Source organism: Drosophila teissieri, chromosome 2L, assembly GCF_016746235.2.
Source record: "Drosophila teissieri strain GT53w chromosome 2L, Prin_Dtei_1.1, whole genome shotgun sequence".
NCBI classification, from domain to species: Eukaryota; Metazoa; Arthropoda; class Insecta; order Diptera; family Drosophilidae; genus Drosophila; species Drosophila teissieri.
In genome coordinates, this window is record NC_053029.1 from 17349942 (window position 1) to 17371731 (window position 21790).

A 21790-nucleotide genomic window follows, 5' to 3' on the forward strand; every position below is an offset into this window, starting at 1 on the left:
CGGTACATAACTTTTCCAAGTTGCTTTAGATAAACGAAAATTCTTCAAGATCAAGAGATTCCCGTACTTGTCCACTTTTCTTTGCTTGGGCGTGCAGAAAAAGAGCGCAAGAAAGTCGCTAAACGAAGAAAAAAGGAAGCAATTTTTGCTATAAAGCGTGTCCTGTGGCAAATTCCTTCGAGTTCCACATACACATACACCAGAAACCCGGCCATAATTGCAGTATTCTCTTTCTTCAGATGCCGATTTTTTGCTCCTTTTACGCGTTCCGCTTTCAACGAATTAAATGGCATGAAATTAAAAGTTACTACGAGAAATTTTTGTGCTGCATTCGCAGGAAAACGTGAGAAATTATAAGTACAAAAGCGTGGAAAGAAAAAGAAGGAAGCGCGAAAACATGCCACCCAAAAAAGGTATACTATCTACTGTAGTCCGGGGAAGAGCAAGGAAGAGCAAGAAGAATGATAAAATATGAAAGTAAGTCTGGCCATGGAAATGGAAAATGGGAAATGGGAAACAGTTGAAAGACAACAGGCAAATCTACTTAAATATCCCAGCGAATAGTAAGCCTTTCTTTGCTCTTTCATTCTTTGTGAATTATTCGTTTGCCCCTTTGCGGGGATTCCCCTTCCGCAAGGATTCCCTTTGTGCCCTGGTTAAGTCCGTTTTGCGTTCTGTTCGTTTGTCCTCCCACGAACGGAACATTATGCAAGTTATTTTCGCAACCTTGTGCAAAAATACGAAATCAACGAAATATATTTATGAATTATTTTGTCCACAGGACAAAGGACCCGCACACGAAAAAAGCACAGAAGCCACGAAGAGGCCAGGGCAAAAGTAAATACATGTTGGCAGATTTTAGGTAAGGCATGGGTTAAAGCAAATAGTAATTGCTCTTAGCTTAAAAGTTTAATAGTTCAACTGCAATTATCTTAGAATTCCGATAACTCCCAATGTTTGTACAAAGTATTTATTGTAGGAATTATGTGTTGTTGTTTGAGCGTCAAATCTATCATATTATATTTCCAAAGCAGGCAAGATTATTCAAAGCTGGATTATTTTTAAAAGTGCACTAAAAATCTGTGTCAATTAAGAATTCCTAAACTTGTTGGCAGACTAAACTATTTTGTTCACATGTTGAATGTTTTTACAATACTTTCTGATACGCTTTCCTAAATGTAATTTATCTGGATATATATATTAGCAAATAAAATAATTTAATATAATATAAAAAAGATTATGATTTGTATTACATATTTCCCATGATTTAATGTTACTTAGTTTCCAAAATGTTCTGAATTCGATTTTTTATTCGGTGTCTTCATGTGTGGGCTGTTTGAACACAAATTTTTGCAATCATTTACTGATACACATTTGTTTTTGCCCCTTGATGTGGTTGGTTTTTGCTGCTTCAAAAGCTGCCATATAGTTTAAAGTGTTGTAAATATTTGCGATACAACAATGTTTGCACTTGGTTTGAAATTCACAGTCATTTTTTATAGAGCTTTACGGCCTTTTTTCCGCTTCTCGTAGATCGAATGATTTAGGTATTTTTTGTAGGTTTATTTATTATTTTTATAGCTGGATTTTGACATGGATTTAGTGGGCGATATTTTGTTTAGACCGTTAAACAAATATTTGACGAGCAGCGGGCCTGAATCGCACAAAAGTAATTGCTGCCGAAAGCACAGGGAACAGGGAATATTGGGACATCGAAGTGTCAAACTTAAAGTTGAAGAGCTCGCAGTTTAATTTCATTGGATCCTGCGCAGCAAATAGAGGCTCCTTGGCCCGGCCTAATTGAATTTTCAGTAATCCAATAGATTAAGGAGCAGCAGCAATAGTTGCTCCGTAGTTGCTTGTAATGCAATGCAGAAACAATAACAAAATTATGCTGGCCAACAGAAGGAGCCGCTGACAGGGCTAAGGACATCCTAAGAGACTCCCAGGATGACCTCAAAAGTGCAAGACAAGTTGGGAAAAGCAGCCGACTCTTGGTCCCCAAGAAGAGGCTTAGTTTTCCCTTACCATGCACTTTCTTTGTTTGTTATGTTTTTTCATTACAAAAATTTAATTAGCTGCTAAAAGAGACCCGCTTCTCCGTGGTAGATGTAAATCATGCATAAATTAGGAACTTTTCCGCATTCCCGGTAACATCCTCGTTTACTTAGCGGCACTTCGGGCGCCACAATTAATTATATGTTGACATGACATTTATTTGACTTGCATAATTTAGTCAATTAGTTGATGAACGTTAATTAAGTCGAAGGTAAACTGCTAGGTGAGGTGTAAACGGGTTTCCTAGTTGCTTGCTGGTTCATTGGAAAAAGGACACAATTCCCAGAGCTCAACTTACTTGAAAGAACGGTTTATCAATCTTATCTTAATTTTTATATACTTATTATATGGTCTATTGTTACTTCAGAAATTACTTCTTAGGCTTCTCATTTTCAAGTGATGTGAAATGATAATATTCACTTAAAAGTTCACGTTATTTCAGCAACAATCGAATTCACCTTTTTCACTTTACTCATAGTCAGCCACTTGACCATTTGGCAGCGACTCCTTGGCCAAAATGCTGTCAGCAGATGGAAGAGTTCTTGATGGGCAAGAAAAGTGAGGAAGGGGTCGTGGAAAGATCTTGATGATAGTAGATGGGGTGCTCGCCGAACATTTTATCGCCTGCACTCAACAAAAAGGTGAATGACGATGGACGCTCCAAATTTTCGACACATTGTGGCGTCCATCTCTGTGTGAGTATGTGAGTTGCACATGGCGTATACGCAATAAAAGAGCGACACTCAAAGCCGTGGTTATCAGAGGAGCTTCCCCCGGCCCTCACGCTTGTCGTCATTAGATTAGAGTGCAGCAAGCCCGGCGGAAGAGAGATAGAGATGAATGAGTGACAGAGAGGGAGAAAACACTGAGAGAAATACCGTATGTATTAGAAGTTCAAGTTATTTTGCCACTCGAACTTAAATGTTTTCTGTTAAGAGGTAAAGCTGATTTATAGCTTCCTATGTCTATGTGTATAATTGATTCCGTTCTCATAAACTTGTTCCCATCCTTTTTGGTAAGTGTACGAATTTCATGCACACATCGAGGAGACAAAAATTAAACTATGGGGCGTTGCCTTGCTAGGATGTGCGTTAAATTGTAAAACACGAGGGGCTGTGTGGTGCGAGTTTTTACTGGAAAGGGGACAGGGGCGGTGGGCAATGGGGCGATGGGGTTAGGGGGCAAAGGACTGCGCCCAGCTGGCCAGTGTTATCCTGGCTGTCATGCTGTGGCCAGTTCTCGTTTATTTTGCGTATTAGACGCTGCTATTTTGTGCTTATTGTCGCCATGCCCCTCTCCGTCTGGCAGCCATGTCCTGCCGTGTCCTGTTATTTTTCGCTTGTTTGGTTCCTTCGGTGTGCCATTGTCAGCTCATTTGTAATTTTTGGCACAACGATTTCAAATTAAGCAACCGGAAATGAGCTGACATTTTGTATTCTGTTTCCCATTTGGTCTCGTCCGTTTCGCTTTGAAACGCTCGCATTCGACAGTGCGCAGCTTAACGGCACTTTTGCGGCTACTCGTCAGGATCGGCATCCATAGGGGCAATAGTCATCGCATCCGCTTGGGCGTCGTCGTCAACCTCCCTGGACACCCCACTCCCCCGGCTTCTGCCTTTCAAGTTGTCTTGTCTATTATGACAATATTAATATTTACATTTTACAGTTATTGTCTAGCCAAAGCTTTCCACACAGGGTATCCAGCGCCAAGGATATATGTATATATAAAATATATGTGTATATATATGGATTCATGTTCTCATGTTCGAGTATCCTTTCTGTTTTGTTTGCTGCCAGTGCTGCTTGTCATGTTTGCTGCCTCGTATGCATTTGGTATTTTCTTGTTTATTGCTTTATGTTTCAACCGCTGCTGCTCTATTTTCCACCCGTCCTACAGTTTTCTCCATGGATACTGCATCTTGTCAATATGGTTTCCATTTTGCATGTTGTGCATTAGTTCCGTTTGTTGTTGACCACTTTACTCGCTGTCTGCTCAGGTTCAGGCGTAAGTTTCTCTTTCTTGCTGGTTGCCACAGCCAGTAACTTTTAATCACGATTTATTTAAATTTTATTGAAGGGAAGTCCAATTTAGAGTGTGTTTAAAAAATGCCTAACTGGGCTGCACTTAAATCAGATGAGTAAATAATATCATCTTATATTTTAGCTCCTTATAGTTTGTATGTTTATATGTATGAAGTTTGCGTTATGTTTTTGTATGACCTTAGTTTAATGAAAAGGTCACAAAATAATATTAATATAAGTTATAAATTATGATTAAATAGGTGAATGGAGATTATTATAATTATTTAACAGGCGTTCCTGTTTACTGAGACTAGCATTCTCCCTATGAATTTTACAGTCTGTTAACTTCACTGTTAAATAAATCCCCTGTTAGCAAGCAGCCCACATTTCGAACTTGAAAGCTTTCCATCGCCACGTAACACAAACGATAGCCTCTCTCTTAGTTGCTTTCTCCCGCGCTCTCTGAAAATTTCCCTGGCTCTGACTCGTGTTTCGTCAAGTGCCGAGTGCCGAGGACCCCAGCTCTTTATCCTGTGCTCTCGCTGGCAGGACACGAGCACAGCCGAATTCCTATGGTTCCAGCCTCTACTTAACAGCATCGGCATCGGGTCCTCCGGCAGCAGCTGCTGTTGTTGGTATTCCGGCGAGGGCCGACAGCTTCCTGCCGCTGATGCTTCAGTTACGTTGATAATGTCAAATCGTTTGGTTCGCTCTGCTGTCGCCACCGCCACCGCCCACGAGTACAACGACAACAACACTGCCGACGACGAGGGCCAGCGAGCCAATAAATTTTAATAAAATCCCCATCACAACAAAGAGTAAACAACAGCTCAACCGGACAACACAAAAAATTCGTATTCGTATAACAAAAATTGCAAAGGAATCTGCAGTTCGCTGGGACAAGCAAATGCCGGCTAAAAAAGTGTCAGAATTTGTGAAAATTAATATTTCACCAGAGATTTGAGTGTTTCCAAAACAAACAAAAACCCGAACACTGCAAACAGTGGACAAACTTTTTTGTTTCGCAAAACTTTTATTTCGTACACACTTTTTTCGTCCTACGCGATTTGCTCGCGAAAATTATGAAAAATATGTGAGAAATGTGCAAAATCCGCAAAATACTACAGTAAGGGCAAAGAGCATAGGTCAAGCCCTATCCTCCTAACCTCCAGTGCGGGATATACATTCTGCACGGCCCCAAAATCCCCCGACGTTGTCCTTTCAGTAAACCACCAACAAACACCCACCAGCACCCACCGCCCATCTAGTGTCATGTGTATGTGCGGAAAGAAAAGCAGCCGAGTTGAGTGTGTGTGCGTCTGGGTGTGGGAGGTCGTGTAACGTGCTAAAATAAGTTAATTTATTGCCGGCACAACAACAATCACAACACACAAAGACAACAACTGCCGGCAGTCATAACATTTGCCTTGTTCACCAGCTACCCAAAGGTGAGTTACTTTCCGTTGAGCGTTCCGACTGGGTGATGATGATATCTGTATCTGTGATTCGGCTCCGGCTTTTATTGGGACTCTTAAAACAAAATTTACGGTCGTGTAGGCTGTGGATTTTGCAAAACCAGCACATTTTTGGCTGCAGGAATATGTTTCGGTCGTCCGGTTACACCAAAATAAAATACTTATTAAATATTGTTCAACATTTTCTGAAAACTAAATTTGAGAAAAAAAAAACTTTTAAGAAAGAAAGAATTCCTAGTTCTAGTGGTGTAAAATTATATTTTGCACAGATTACTGTAACCAAAAATGTAAGAAGTAATCTGATTTTGTCCGTAAAAGACGCTTTAACCTAATTACTCATGCTGTAATAATCTGCATCAGCCATAATTCGATTTGCTTGACACTTCGTAATAACTAATTTATCCTAGCAGAGGAATAGGTCAAAATAATGAAGCGACTTGTGCAGTAAGTCACTTTACAATTATGTGTTGTAAAATTCATTCGAAACTCGTTTAGAATTTTAGTAGTGGAAATTATAGTTCTGTGTCGCCCTTTACCGACTCGGCAAAGGCAATTTCCCATTGTGAGGAACAATGGATGTGCTGCTATTAAAAATTCTGTTGACCCAGTACGTTGATATTTACATTTGAACAATACATATAAATGTGAACAAATTCTAGCCCGTATTTGATGGTAACTTATGGATAATAACCAGGTGGTTGAAATATCAGAATACAAAACCCTTCAAATGTTTTCTGGAACATTATTCACCGGACATGCCTCTGGCGACTCGACAAAGTGTTTTTCTGGCTACCGACAATAAAAATTATGCAGTTCATTTAACCTGCTTAGGCGGAGATTCGTCTGAAGAAAGTGACGGAATGGCCAATTGTAAGTGAAAAGAGAATGTCATGTGTTCACTTAGTTCTTAGTTCATTTTTGTATAGATTTGGTACAGACCTACGCCATTGAGAAAAGGCCATCAGCTAGAATTATGAAAAACATTTTGCAGGCGCACAAAAGACACGGCTTGGATATGAAGTTTTTAAAATGTTGCGTGTAAATATACTAGAAAAAAGTATTTAAAATTATTTTAAATCGTATTCCCCTTAAAGAGAGGCTTTTGGATAATAATTTTACTAACAAATCTTAACAGCGGTAATAATGAGAATTGCCAAATTTAATTAGGTAGTAAATTTGTGTGTCTGTGTTTCCTGACCAAAACTAATGAATAGTTAGTGAAACAAATAAAATTGATATTTAATTAAAACAGAAATTTATGGTCAGAAACGCGTCAATTTGTTTTAACTGCGGCAGTTTTTAAACGAAAATATTTTGGTGGCCCGCACCGTTGTCAAAAAGTTCGTTCAATTGACCTGTCTTCGCTATTCAAGCGTGGCTAAAAAATACAACCGAATAGCTGAACAAAAACTGTCAGATCCATGACCTACATAAGTACGTCGTGTAACCAAATAGATTGGAAGGTTTTCGAACGAATATTTTGTTTTTCCCCCGCATTCACTTCGTATGCAAAACCAAAACAAGCAGCTTGCAGATTTTGACCATTTTCCCATTGTTTTGCTAGCCTCTCGAATGGAAACTTTTGCCTGCCCATTTCACTCTTTTTTGCGGGCAAGCTAACAAAAGTTCGAATGTTAAATGATTTTCATGGCACAAACTTTGGCAACCCTGAAACTGGACCCGGTCATTTGTTAGCCTGTCAAAAAGGCAACAAAAAAGGGCGCAAATAGGTCTGTCCGACACGTGAATTTATTGCATTCAAAAATATGAAAAGTTCCAAACAAGTGCAACAACAGGGTACTACAGGGTACTAGTACAGCGGCCCAAAGCAGCCCCACTCCCAGCAATTCTTGCATTTGTTCGGCACAAAATAGAAGGGCGGCGCACAGCCGCCGCTGCAACATCCGCAGTTGCAGGTGCACTTCATGCAGGGCAGCAGGGGACCCACGGGACCGCAGGTCAGGCGGTACGAGACCACGGCGCAGGGCGGTGGGCCACAGGATCCGCCGCAGGATCCACCACATGATCCACCACAGGATCCGCCGCAGCACCCTCCTGAGGCGCAGCACCCTCCTGCGCCGCAGCAGCCACCCCTGCAGCAGGAACCACCTCCGCAGCAGGATCCGCAGCAGCCTCCTCCGCCAGAGGGCTTACAACCAGACCCACAGGATCCAAACTGCGGTCGGCATCGCGGTGCAGCGCAACTCATCCCAGAAATTGCTTAGTCCTTTGCAACCTGTTGCTAAGTAGTTGCCGCTAAAAAAATGCTAAATACTCCGGGGCAGTGATGGATAGTCAGCACACAACTCCTGGCGCCTATTTAGCACCTTTTTAGTCCGCCAATAGTCGCAAGTCCACTGGGATAATTTTATAGCTACTGTTGAATAAAAACACTTGCAGTTTCCTCAAGTATATCCTGAAAAAGTGACACATAAGGCAAGGATACATGCTGTTGAAATCATTTTCAATTAGATTCTACAGATAATGTGCAATTTTTATACTAACTTTATTATACTTCTGCCCTTTTTGGAAAGTTAACTTCTTTATATTTCTTCTGTCAGACTATTTTTTTCAACCAAATCACTACAATTACTATTACAATTACATTACAATTATACAGTCTGGCCTGCGGTACCAAGACATATGTAACTATGAACACATGTCGGCTAGGAATACCCAACCAGAACCACCACGCTTCGTCGAACCCATGTCCTCTCAGTTACATTTGCACAGTTGACCATGTGTGGGTTTGTCTACTAGATCTGGTCCGTTGGGAGGTATTGTAATTGATTGTCTTCACCTGGATGAATAGGAGGTGGATTGAAGTATCGTGGACCGGAGCTGCAAAATGTTTTATCACAGTTCCTTATTCGGCGGATAGAAATTTGCATGGGCAATGGTGCGGGTAGAAAGTCGTAGTAGAAATAATGGAATTATGAAGTTCTGAACAGAAACCATACTATAAAATCTTTAAGTGAATCGTACCTCAATTTGTAAAGCTTACATGATTGGTTGGGTCATAGAGAATACCGATAAAGTAACATATACACTCCTAAAATATGCCATGACATGGTATCCGATTGTTAATTGATTGGAGATCCCTGTTTAGGGTTTCCTAGCCTCAGTTCCATTCTTTTTCACTAGAGCAACAGTGAGCCATCCACTCTCTGGTTCCGATTTAGCCAGCTTTCATTTTAGGCCAGATATCCGAAGAGTAGACTACCCCGAGGGCGGCGTCGATGAGATTGTCAATAGCTGTCAGAGCGAGAAATCGCCTTTGGTCCCTGGAAAACCCATTCACTTCAGTTCCTTTTCCACTTCGGCACCAAACACTCGATTTTGTGTCTGCTCCAGGGCCAATAACTATACTCCCAAAAAAAAGGGTTAAAAGAGCACAAGTTCCGGAAACCTAAACCGAGTCAAGATGTGTGGTGGCTGGGCCTGTGCCTCCTACAACATCGCCTGCTGCAATCCCCGCCTGTCGACACTGCGATTCTCTGGCCGCTGTTTCGCACCCACGCCCTGCGGTCCATGTGATGACTGCTCCATTTACGGCGGTTGCTGCGGCGGCTGCTGTGGGTGCTAGGTGAACTCTGACCTGGAGTGGCCATAGAACCGGGTGGAGGGTTCTGGATTTCACTTTCTTGAAGTAGGCTTTGGGAACTGCTGACTGTCAGGCATGAAACAAACACCATTCAGTCCACGTCCAGTCATTGTCGGAACAACAACTTACGCTTTCCCCGGGGCAAGTTTCATTTTGTGTTTTTACAAAATTTTATTTAAATCATTCCCATTTCTATATAGTCCCTAACTCCATTTCCTAACCATGTGCGGTGGCTGGGCTTGTGCCTCCTACGACCTGGCCTGCAATAATCCTCCCTTGTCCACACTGCGTTTCACCGGTCGGGACTTTATACCCACGCCCTGCGGTCCTTGCGATAAGTGTTATGTTCTAGATACTAGCCGCAAGAAGAACACCAACAACTGCTATGTTCCGCACATCCTGTCCCCACTGGAGGCACAGCTCTGCACGCTGGACAGTAGTCAGCAAAAAAAGGAAGACAAGTAAACGTCAGGAGGACATGCGGGGTTATACTAATGAAATTATAAGTGTGGATCTTCTGTACCACCTATTCCCATAGGAAGCCAATAAAATTCGAGGGACTTTAGATAAGTTTTTATTTGCATTTTTAATGCCTAGAAACGCTGTCACACCTACTATTTTAATATTTTTATACCCGTTTGAGGCTACCAGCATAAATGTATTCCAGCTGTTTTTATTTTTATACCCGTTACTCGTAGAGTAAAAGTTTATTTTTGAAACCTAAAGAGCTCTTTATTACACAGACGAAGGGCAAGAGATAAAAAGGTAAGATCTATATTTAAATAGGACAGAACACAAAAATAAATTGGTTGCCTTTATTTTATTTTGTAAATCGGAATGTTTTCCAAAAGTAAACCATCCAAATTTTAAAATTAAGGAACCTTATGGTTTTTTAATCATAACTACCTCACTACTACGCCAGAACTAAATCATTAATGGGCCGAATAAAATTCCTTAATTTAAACGTTTTTAGTAAGCGAAAGATTCGACTTTTTACGGGCCACTGAGCTTTTTGTATATTATGTACAGTAGAATAAAGAAATTAACAGAGCAGTTTGTTTCTATTTTTCCTGCCTCTATTATTTTTGCACAACAGACCTTTTAAAGTGCTTTAAATATTCAGCAGACTGTAAGTTAGTTGTTTGTTGGAGTAGGGGGTGGAGGGGCAGAAAGCAAACCTCTCTGCGTGAGCAATTGGAGAGATATGCGTCACGACTCTCTCCGCTCTCTCCGGCAATGGAGACTTACTGCCGGACGGAGCGGTCTTTTCCGTGGCGTAAAATGGGCGGCGAAGAGTTGACAATCGTCAGTCGATAGCAAAACATGAGAGAGTGCTCATCGCGCAACAATACGCGTCTACTTAGTGTGGTAATCGTAATCGATCAACGTCTCAGAATCGACACTTGTCGATATTTAATCGAGATCCTATCTCGCCGCATAACAGGCGATTAACGATAGGTAATTCCAATTTATCAGCTGGCAAGACTGGAAGTGGAAACTCTCCGACCCGCGGACAAAATCGATTATTGTCTTCCGGCAAACACCTGTCGATATCTAATCGGGAATCCATATCACCGCGTTACAAACCCTGTGGTAATCAGCAACTAATCGCTGTATTTGCTTAGATGCATAGGGAATTTCCTATGTACATATAGATATTTACATATAGACTTGCTTGTGTGACTTTTTAATTTCGCCAAGACGCAAAACAAAAAATACATTGCATAAGTCACAAGTAAAAACAGACTGGGAAATATAGCATCAACAAAAAGTGTTGTTGCTCAACGTGTCATGAGGTAAACACACAGACTGAGAAATCTAGAATGTACTGGTCTATACTAGGTGCATGTTGAGAAGAAGTGAAAGTTTTCAGTTCTATTAACCAAATTTTTCCTTTATATATATTTTGTTTTTTGCACCCGCTTTTTAATTAGTTTCACGCGTTTCAATATCACTAGTTATTTCACAATGGATTCCCCAATACATACCATAATCTAAATGCCTTTCCCAGAAGGAGCTGGCCAATTTTCAAGAGAAATATTCGCCTACTTTAGGCAAAAGTGCAAAAATAAACACAGGTCGCACTGGGGCCATAGAAAATGGAATATTTGCTTAAAGAGTTATCGCGTTGTGTAGATATACGCGTATATATGCGAAATACATATTATACAATCATTGTTCTGCTTCGGTCTTTATTTGTGAACTCATTTTATACATATGTTTTTCACGATCCTCAGCGGAATATAAATAATGTAAACGGTCGTGGAAATGAGCAGACTTTATCTTGGATCACTTTTTGGGAATATTTTTAATAATTTTTGAGACAGCAGACGACTTAAAATCCACTTGATTTTCCTTGCGTTTGTTGTCTTGTTTTCGCAGAATAAATTTCAGTTCATTAAAGCGGGGGGGTATTTTTTTTTTAATATTTTTAAAATGGGTATTTTGGTTGCCAATTAATTATTGCCTTTTATGTTTTTACGGGACCACATTATAAGATGTGCGTTACGTACAACGTGAGCCCTAACTCTACAATTATTTCAATTATTTACAGCAGTTTTGTTATACCCGTTACTCGTAGAGTAAGAGGGTATACTAGATTCGTTGAAAAGTATGTAACAGGCAGAAGGAAGCGTTTCCGACCATATAAAGTATATATTCTTGATCAGGATCAATAGCCGAGTCGATCTGGCCATGTCCGTCTGTCTGTCTGTCCGTATGAACGTCGAGATCTCAGTAACTACAAAAGCTAGAAAGTTGAGACTAAGTATACAGACTCCAGGGACATAAACGCAGCGCAAGTTTGTCGATTCATGTTGCCACGCCCACTCTTACGCCCACAAACCGCCTATAACTGCCACGCCCACACTTTTGAAAAATGTTTCGATATTTTTTCATTTTTGTATTAGTCTCCTTAATATTCTTATTAGTACTGTAAATTTCTATCGATCTGCAGAACAACTTTTTGGCACGGCCAAAATTCAATCGATTTGCCAAGCTTTCCGCTCCGCCCACTTTAACGCCCATAACTAGCTCGCCATGCCTACCCTGACTCCAATTTCTTTTGATTTATACCGAATTCCATATTCTCGTTCGCAGAAGTTCGACATTAACGATTCTTGCCAATTTCTATCGACATGAAAGTTCTCTTATCGTAGTAATCAAAACGAGTTGTTTTTTTAGGTACATTAATTTAGTGAAAAGCTCGAACCATTGTGCAAGAGAAAACGTGGTTCAAACCAAAAGCACAGAAAAATCGCACGTCTTGTTCAGGTCCTTCCGGACCTGGAGATTCTCAGTAGAAAGGCCCAAAGCAACCCCATTCGCCGGCGCAGCAGCACCTGTTGGGAGGACATGTCCAGGGACCACAGGGGGGATTGGGTCCGCAGCAGCAGTTATTGTAGTTCATGGCCGGCAGAGCGGGTCCGACGGGACCATAGGCCAGAGCATATGATACCGATCCACAGGCTCCTTGGCAACACATCTTCGGGAGGTTAGCTAGAGGAGATGTTTCATATAAATCGACTCAAGGAAAAACAGGGCAACTCACAGTTTGTTTTAGGCAAGATAAATGCTTAAGAAAAGATTTCCAAAATTGATTAAACACGAGATTTTTTTGTACTTTTGGTTTATGTACTGGTGAAAGCGTACGAGCTGTTTACAAAACAAACGAAGAGACTGGAATGAGCCAAGCTATGAATTCTGAGCCCAGGCCCAGGGAAATTCTTTCCGAAGCCAGCTTGATGTGGAAAAATTTAAAAGCAGTTAGAAAGGCAGAAGGAAAATCAAAGTGCGCTAGAGAACTGCCTTAAAAATCGATCAAAGTCAAGTTGTTGATGCTGCTCTCCTCCTGGCTGAGCTCACAAATTTCACACATCAATAATTTAACATCGAAGCGACAAATACAAAAAAATTGAATTTCTCTAACGACAAAACAGCAGCGCAACAGATTCGCTCCTCCGGCAAAAATAAGAAATCATTGAAACATGTCTAAAAAAAACGACGACTCTGGGCAGCATAACACCAGTATGAGATGGGTTGGAAGATGCCGAAAGGATTCTTTACAGTGCCGTCGCTCTAAACTGGAGCAACGGCAACGGCAGCGTCGAGGCAGACATGAAAGTCTATTAGACTCAACGAAGCAACCTTAACGCCATTTTCCAGCTTCCTTCGGTTTTCGGGGGGTTAATGTTGGGGCATGTGTGTGCGGGACAGGATATAGGATATACAGGACCTCGTGTGCGTCTGCGGGCGTTGTGATTCACAAAAGCTGACAAGCTCATCGATCCCTGAACATTAGCTAAACATAAATTACGCAGATGACTGAACAACAATTGAGGCGTTTATTATAATGTGTGTTCACACTTGAGGCTTTCAGAAGATGCACTCGCAGCACATACATACATATCCATATATAAGGGGAGTATGTATCAGAAGTTGTTACTTATTTAAACCAATTCGGAGTTCTTCAAATGGTATTAAATCGGTCAGCTTTAATTTTCCCATTTTATTCAATTGTTTTAGTTGATTTTTTTAGTTGTGATCGGCATGTACAGCAATATGGGAAATAACCACGTTTCAAGAGGCACATATTTGATTTATATTTTAAGCAAAGGTTTGCAATCGATTAAGATGATTAGAAAGGAGAATAATAACTGAAAATTATGTCACAGTATTGTTCGTTCACAGCTGAGCTCTGCAATCTAGCCTTAAACGTTGCATTTTATAAAAACAATTTCATTGACAATGAATCCTTCGCTATTTGGCATTCTAGATATTTGCGCACATAATTTATTCATTTAACTTGTTTAAAAAGCAATTTACTTCGATTTACCTACAACAGACCGGTGTTAGAGAAAAGGAAAAACCACAGACCCCCAGACAGTTGAGAACTATTGCGAAACTCATTTCCAAACAAACCAAAAAAGGGAACCCTGCTCCAAGACTGCAATCGAGGGCTCTCCACATTCCTTCGAACCGAGAAACAACACCCCACTTAAGATAATCTCATTGGTAGGATGCCAAAAACTTATCCCCCTGCACACACACAGTGTATAAAAATGTCACCACAAAAAGGGAGAAACACCAGGGAAAAGCAAAACAGCACGGTAAACAAGTGAGGCTTCAACTAAAAAAGGTATTTCCTTTTAAATCAAATACAAAAATTTCTGCCGGGATTCCAATGCCACTGCCTCTTTGCCGCCCTGCCTTTTTTCTCGTTTTTTCCTCGTTTTTTTTCTTTTTCAAGTGGATACGATGGGCACTTCATTTCACTCCAAAAACATATTGAGCCGGGCCACTTGAGTGTGCGCCAAGAGATAAGCGCAATTATATGGCTTCCACTCCCTGAATCCGGACACAAATGGGAGACCGCAGGGGCCGCAGGACATCGGGGCATTGGACATCGGGACATTGGACATTGGACAGCCGCCCAGCGTAAACTGTATAAATTAGGTAAAAAGGAGAACTTAACGTTACTTATGTGACATGGCCTTCATTGAGACAAATGTGCGGTCTTTAAGTGCAACGCTATTTTCACTTTTTTCTTCGAGCACTTTAAATTTATTCGCCACAAGAACACGGCTATCGGGCTACACACACTCATGCCCTCGAAATAAAAAGGTATACAAAAGATGTGAAATTCCTCTGAACTCTGGCATCTCACATTTTGTCCCTGGTCAAGTGCTCGTTATGGGCAATTTCTGCTCAAACTGCTTTCTGGGTGCTTTTGTTTTACTTTCTTGTTTTTTGCTGACCGCATGCTGAGTGTGGCTCTTCTATTTTGTGTGAGCCTCCATTTGAAGTGCCTTTGTGGCCGATCTCAAAAGAGGCAACTTGTCAAGCATCGGTTTTCGGGGAAAAGCTCATAAGTGACCATTGAAAAGTTTACACTACGAAGTTGTCAATATGTAGGAAATATTCTTGAGTGCAGCTTATTACAAGTTGGCCAAAGTTCGTTCTTTTGGAGAATTCCTGCTGCTTTGTGGACAAAATAGTAATATTATTAGATTTTCAAGAGCACAGAGATGTCTTGGTTTTGTGCAATTTGCTCAGGACTGTGATAAAAAATATAGAAATAAAATATAAATTATGAAGAGACAAAATGTCATATTTTTACAGCCGTCGTATAAATGAGCAACCCATTTAATAATTTGGCACAGTAACTATATACAGTATATCAAAACGTATATATTACAATAGCACCCATGAAAGGCTTTAAAAATTATACTAGATAAGAAATGGAACCAATTGAACTCATTAAGCCTAATCCTGGTTCAATTCAGTGTCGCAGTCTTAGTGAGCCTTTTGTAGAGCATTCGAGGCATAAGTAGTCGCTGAATCTGGCTTTTCTTACTGTTCGCTTCTATTTGAAGTACAAAATATTTTCGTTTATTTACCCAACGCCGCCTGGTTCCCGCCCGTCGTCTCCTTGGCACCGTTGTCGTCTGCAGGATGCTCCTGCCGCCACTCCTACGAGCGGCTGCCTTTTGGTAAGTCCTGGTTGGTCTGGGCACCGAGTATTTTTGTACTCTGGTGTTTTTTTTTTCACTATATGCTATTTCTTTTCTAAGCGCTTTTGCCATGCGGCGTCAAACGTCGGGCGCCAATCCTCGTGTGCGTGGGTGCGTATGAGTGATTCTTTTTCTTGGCGCTCCATCCCCCGGCCGTTTCATTGGGTTTTTCTTCGCTTTTCGTTTGGTAAATGCTGCGAAACATAAAACATCAAATGTAAATTGAAAGTCGTTCGTGTGTGAAACTGAATGTGTCATCAGTTGAAGCGTTTATCATTTTTTTTTACTGCTTTTCGTATTCGTATTCGTATTCGTTTTTAGCTTCTTCGACCCCTCTGCAGCAGTCAGTGGATTGGCCGGGTGGACGGGGGGACGGGAGAGGAAAAGATGAGGGTTTTCTTTAAAAGTTTAGATTTTATTTGCCGGCGTGTCAAGTTGCCTTTAAACGTTTTTCTGGCTTGCTTGTTTGCCTGCTGAATTGTCTGCGCACTGCCTTGTAAAATCTTTCATTTCCTTGTCAGAACTCGGCAACTGTGGCAGCGGAGGTATCAAATTTCCCATATAAACATGAATATAAATTTGAAAATATGAATGGCTAGAAATTATATGAGCACTCTCAGTTGAATTGTGCAAGTTGGCAAGTTACTACTGCCTTGAATAAAGCTTGCTCACAAAACTGTCTCCGTTATCTTCGTCATTGCATTCACAAACATTTACTATATCTCCGCCCATAAACAGTTTAAATGTCCAAAAGGTGACCCCAATTCGGCATTATACGTTTTTAATTGCCCTGCGATTCAGATTTAATCGCCTGACTTTCCAATTTATATGCATGAAGTATCAAGAGAGAAAACTAATTTGGCAAAATGCACCCTCAGGGAATCAGCATCCAAACAATGATGGCTCTTTTATTATTGAAATTTATTGTTCTTTTTTTCGCTCCTCTGCTCATTTGCAAATTATTTGGAAATTAATTGAATGCTGAGAAGCCCGGAACATATTTCATTTTCAGCTCGAACTTTGCCACTCCCCCTTATTTTTCTGTATTTACCATGCAAATGTCAAGCTCAAACAAAACAATGGATGGGTAAATGCTGGTGCAACAACGACAGCTGCCAACTAGAGCTGTGGTCGCCCTTAGTCAAGTTGTCGCCTTTTTGCTCCCTTTTGTTGCTACACTGGTTGGTGGCACTAACTTCATGTCAATCCTTTTGTGGCTTTGCCGGTCGTTTAATTTGAATTTAAAATGTTATCCCGCCAAATGCAATAGACACAGCTCCGCACAGCACAGTACAGCACAGCACAGCGCAGCAGCCCAATTTCCCCATCGCTCACCCCCGCCTCTGCTCGGCACTCATTTTCCACTTATTTACAATTACCACATTTTATTATATCCCCCTGCCAACCAGTCAGCCATCCAGTCAGCCAGCCAGTCAGGCAGGCAGCCATCCAGCACTTAACCATTTTATTTATACCCCTGTTTATATTTGTCACACTTTTGTCTTTTGTTCCAGCCCACCACCCACTTTCAGTGCCCCATGGACGGGTTTTAACTGCATTTTTGTGTGTCTGTCAAATCCTGCCGCCTCCTCCATCCCCCAAAAACACAAAGCCCCTCGCGCCAGACCTTGCAGATTTCGATTGTATTTTTGTTTATTTTGTTGCAATTTTAATTACTTTAATGAAAGTTTTAATTGCGAAATTGCAAAAACGCAGCGCGCGACAGAGACAGCAAGTGCAAAGGAGCACACAAAGCGGGTGGCTGAGTGGCCAAGAAGGGGCTGTAATGAGTTTCTGCGGTCTAAGAAAGGTTGGCAGCTGCACGGCAGCGATGACGTGGGCACACCCAGCCAGGTGAGCTCTATGCCAGGTGTAATTCCGCGGGAAAGGGTCTCTGGTTGCCGAACAATGAAAGGTGTGCTTGATTGACCTTCTTGGTATTCGGGAATCGCATATAATTAGTAGGGATTTTCTCGTCCTTTTTATCATTCGCTGATTTGATGTTAGTGGATAATTAAAGTGAATATTAAAAACCTTTATTAGATGTGTAAACTTAACAGTTATCTCTTATCTTTCTTAAAGTATAACTTGTTATCTTCTAATAAAATACAATTTTAAATAATTTTATACTAAACTATAGATATTAATATGACTTCAATAAAATTTTCATAAGAAATTGTAAAACTCTGAAATTTATTAAGCGTTTAGCATAAGACTTATATAATAAATCACCGTTGCTGATCAGCGGTCGACGTTTTCCGATTCGCACATATTGGCAACGGTAATCTGATGGTTCCATCAACTTTGATCTGCTTGTAATTGCAGTTGGTGGTTCCAAACGCATCCATTCGAGCACAGATAGGTTCGCATTTGCATACACATCTCTATGCACATGCATGCTCCACTTGACCCACAAATCTAGGCAAGCAAACGGGCACAAAAATGTTTGTCATACTGGGTCTCGTTTGCAACTCCACTTCCGAACCCGAACAGAAGTTGAAATAAATTGTGCAAACAATTCGACAGCCACAAGGTATCAGGCAAATGAAATAAGTGAGCCGTATCCAAGGAGGGGCAGGGATAAAAAAAGTTAAAATGAAAATATAATGGAAATCAGCATCAGCAGGGCCAATGAACTGCAGCAGTTGACTTTCAAGGAAAACGAAGTGTTATTTGAAGCGTATTCGATTTCCAAGTATGTTAAGCTATGGGAGCGCAGGTTACTTTTGTTGGAAAACGGTTAAAGAACAAGTAAAAATAAAACAGACAAGTTTGGAATATTATTTTATATATGTAACAATAAAAAAGCAGAGTTACGAAGGTATGGAAACTCGTCCATCGTAACTGTATGCTCCTCTGGAATTAGTAAAGTAATAGCATAATTAAGACGAATATTATTTGATATAAGTTTGTAATTTTTAACCAAAAACTCTTTTAAACTTTTTTTGAACTTTAAGCATTTTACCCTTTATAGTGTTTTTTTTAGTTCTCCATTACTGTTACCGTAGCATCGTTAAAAGCATTCGCTGTCGGTTGGGGCCCATAAAGTGCATTAATGCTTTGCATGCTGTGCCCAAACTGCAAAGTCCAAGCTTAAAAATATACGTATTACGTACCCAATTATGTACGTGTGTATTCAGCAGAGAGCAAAGAAAAAGACACGTAAAATTGCATTTTTGGCAACAAGCTTTTAATTGCATTTTGTATGTGCTCATTACCTTAAATGCATTGTGAGGGAAATCTTCATCCAGGGGGACCCTACCCTTAAGTTGCTTTTGCGAGTGTTTCTGCATTGCTACTATTTGGATCGACCAATTTGGCAAACTTATTCGGAAACCAACAAAAAGTAAGGGAAATGCATGAAACTCTCTTCGATAGCAGAGTTCCGCATATTTTGTATAGGTAAAGTAAAACTTATTAGATGATTTCTTACAAATCGATCAAACCGATAAAATCATTGTGGAACGCTATAATATAAAATACTGTCATTGCATCTTTTTAGAGACTTTAAAGGGTATACGAAAGGCTACTAAATTCATTCAAAGGGCCAAATTGGGTAGGAGTGTATTTGTGTCACTTTAGTTTATTTAAAACAGTGTGAAGCTGGCCAGAGCCAAAAGAAAATGGCCAAAAGCGAAGCCGCTCCTGAAAAACATAAAAGAGAAAAAGTTTTTGCGACATAAACAAAGAAATGGAATGGGGGGCGTCTGTGAGTGTATGTAAATACCAATGGGCATGTGAGTGTGTGAATTTTATTTAAATGAAAAATAATTAAACTGCGGATTGAAGTTTCCCTCAGATCCTTTTTTTGGCAAAGAGGAAATACAATTAGGAAATGCTCGTTTACACGGAGAAAAGGGAGGATGATTTGGTAAAATGGGTAGGATAAAAAACAAATTCCACAGAAAAGAAAGTTTTTGGATTGAGCTGCTAGTTAAATTGAAAATACTTAATAGAGTTCCTGATATAAACACAATACTACTCCCAAAGCGGATAACAAACCGGAAAATATAAGTACTACTAAGTAAGTAAATATAAGTACTACTTATCTACATTTGGAAGTCAGCAGCATGCATGGTGTAATTCGAGAAAAACAGACTAATTATAGAAGTTTTTCCCAATTATATCTTGTATAGTTAACACGACTGTTTAAGCTATTTATCGAAGATTTTTAGTTCGCCAGCTTGTCCTGTTTTTCCTATTTGATTTTCCTTATATTTTTTCTGCGGATTAAGTTTTTGTCCCGGGTCTTAATGATATTATTTTTTCATTTACCCTGTGCAACACACCCACGGATTAGTGTTCAAATGAAATCGATTTGAGAGTGTGTGTTTGCTCTGCAGCTGTGTTTGAGGCGATTTTTAATTAAAGTACTGCAGTTAATTGCATTAATCACTGTATTTGCCGAGAGTGTTGGGGCGTGCACATGGTGCTGAATACCATCAAATGGAACTGGACCGAAACACTTAATGAATTATTCAACTGAATCTGTCTGAATTATTTAATGTGCAATCAAAAAGCAATAAAGTTTAGCTGTGCTTTTGTTTGGGAATTGGAATTTGGAATTCAAATGGCTGTTATTTAATATTAATGTTTAATTATGATCCTAAATGGCTTCAATGCACTTAATACTTTTTTTCGAGAGCGACAACTCTTAAAATACTGCCAATTTGAACATGTAAAATAATTTATGATGTTAAAAATAAATGAAATCCTTGCAATAATTTAGTAGACATGTAAAAAATCATTCTTTCTATATATCCAATCTAATCTAAGTTTTAATTTTCTTACAATTACAGTTGAGTTTCTGGTGCTGGGAAAACTATTGCAAAGCTCAGAAATAGGCCAAATTCAATTGACATTTATTGGCCAATATATATTTATAAGGACCAAAAGGAAGCGAAGAAAGACCGAGAAAAGAAAAATAACGAAACGGAGGACACAGCCCCTACGCAAAAATAGTAAAATCATCCATTTCCATGGCGAAGACGACTATTCCGGGGGCAAGCACCCGTCACATGCAAATGGCCAATCGGCGGAGGACGGAGAAGGACGTTGGATCCCATGGATACCATGGTGCCCAAAGTGGGCGTAGCTGCATCTGCTGGATATCCCTAGTACTCCTCCTCGTTCTGGTGCCTGGTAAGTGAATTATAAACTGAGCGAGTCCAAATCACAGCTAAGTCAAGTGACACAAAGTCGTCGAAGGACGACAAAAACTTTGATGAGATATTTCAAAAAGTTCGCCAAAGCCTCCAAATATAAAGCCTCCAAATATAAATGACAGCCGTCCGGCTGACAGACGAAGTCCTAGATGAGTCCCCGACTTTGGCGATAATTAATTTTTAAGCCGCGCAAAATGAAGCGAGGACAAGTGGCCTGAAGTGGGCGGGGAAAGTGCTGTGGGCGGGTGGAAAAGCTGGCTAAATGGAGCGGCAAGCGCAGAACGGAAGACGAAATCAATCGTTCGTAAAATAAACAAATCTTATTTTTCCGCAAACATTATTTCTCATCAGCCGACGTGGAGGCGAAAGCACATTCAGCAAACGGCAATAAAAACAACAGTGCTGCGATGACAACAACATTTTTCATAAATACGCGCATTCATCTGCATGAAACGATGGTCAGAAAAAGAAGAGCGCCCAGGAAACAGTTTAATAATTCGAGGGTGGACCGTACTGTTCTAGAATATAAAGCGTGCTTACCTCAAAAATTAATAGAGCAGTTTTATAAATGCATTCTTTTCTTTCTTAATAGTTTATTTGAATACATTTTAAGCTTTCACTCATATGCAGTGTATTATGCAATTTTATGGTTTTATATCTTAAATTAAAACGAAACAATTTACCTCTGCTCAACATTCTCGATAAGAGAAAGGGGACTGAGTGATGAATTACTCGATCCGCCCCCGCTTCAGTACTCAACGGATTCAACTCATTGAGCTTGTCTTCTCCTCTCAAATGCCACCAGCCAACCGCAACAAGGCCAAAATGATGATGTAGCAAAAGAAACTACGATACTAAATATACAACCAATGCTTCTGAATGCCGTTTTTGCTGTCTATACTCATTTTTTCTGGCCAGAAGGCGCGAGCAGGACAATGTGCAAACAAGCAAAACA

The 21790-nt window shown here is 40.3% G+C and overlaps 6 protein-coding genes and 1 long non-coding RNA gene across 8 annotated transcripts in view; 4 read left to right on the plus strand and 3 right to left on the minus strand.

The window, feature by feature from the left end:
- Positions 1-6621: 6621 nt before the first annotated feature.
- LOC122611675 (keratin-associated protein 5-2) lies at positions 6622-8692 on the minus strand. The gene has a single exon (XM_043784933.1). It carries the CDS (start codon positions 7761-7763, stop codon positions 7365-7367), a length of 399 nt encoding a protein of 132 aa, XP_043640868.1. The 5' UTR covers positions 7764-8692; the 3' UTR covers positions 6622-7364.
- A 138-nt stretch (positions 8693-8830) lies between these two features.
- LOC122611679 (male-specific sperm protein Mst84Db) lies at positions 8831-9149 on the plus strand. The gene has a single exon (XM_043784936.1). It carries the CDS (start codon positions 8979-8981, stop codon positions 9138-9140), a length of 162 nt encoding a protein of 53 aa, XP_043640871.1. The 5' UTR covers positions 8831-8978; the 3' UTR covers positions 9141-9149.
- Positions 9150-9165: 16 nt separating this feature from the next.
- On the plus strand, positions 9166-9728 carry LOC122611676. The gene is made up of 2 exons (XM_043784934.1): positions 9166-9299; positions 9359-9728. The coding sequence occupies exon 2, from the start codon at positions 9381-9383 to the stop codon at positions 9621-9623; it is 243 nt and encodes an 80-aa protein (XP_043640869.1). The 5' UTR covers positions 9166-9299; positions 9359-9380; the 3' UTR covers positions 9624-9728.
- Positions 9729-9970: 242 nt separating this feature from the next.
- Positions 9971-20592, plus strand: LOC122611680. Of its 2 annotated transcripts, none has more exons than XM_043784937.1 (2): positions 9971-10616; positions 20470-20592. In XM_043784937.1, exon 1 carries the CDS (start codon positions 10482-10484, stop codon positions 10608-10610), a length of 129 nt encoding a protein of 42 aa, XP_043640872.1. In that variant the 5' UTR covers positions 9971-10481; the 3' UTR covers positions 10611-10616; positions 20470-20592. The 2 variants fall into 2 exon arrangements, with proteins under 2 accessions (XP_043640872.1, XP_043640874.1); XM_043784939.1 differs by lacking the exon at positions 20470-20592 and adding an exon at positions 14002-14571.
- Positions 12308-12869, minus strand: LOC122611678 (male-specific sperm protein Mst84Dc). Its single transcript, XM_043784935.1, has 2 exons — positions 12709-12869; positions 12308-12656 (listed from the first exon to the last, which is right to left on the minus strand). Exon 2 carries the CDS (start codon positions 12640-12642, stop codon positions 12454-12456), a length of 189 nt encoding a protein of 62 aa, XP_043640870.1. The 5' UTR covers positions 12643-12656; positions 12709-12869; the 3' UTR covers positions 12308-12453.
- Positions 14653-16172, minus strand: LOC122611681. Its single transcript, XR_006325547.1, has 3 exons — positions 15958-16172; positions 15557-15864; positions 14653-15137 (listed from the first exon to the last, which is right to left on the minus strand). It is a non-coding gene; the product is annotated as an uncharacterized LOC122611681 (long non-coding RNA).
- A 49-nt stretch (positions 20593-20641) lies between the features above and the next one.
- LOC122611674 overlaps positions 20642-21790 on the plus strand; it is a 29341-nt gene continuing 28192 nt past the window's right edge. The window contains exon 1 of the mRNA XM_043784932.1: positions 20642-20812. Within this exon, the coding sequence (XP_043640867.1) occupies positions 20650-20812 (163 nt within the window). The 5' untranslated portion in view covers positions 20642-20649. The remainder of the gene's footprint in view (positions 20813-21790) is intronic.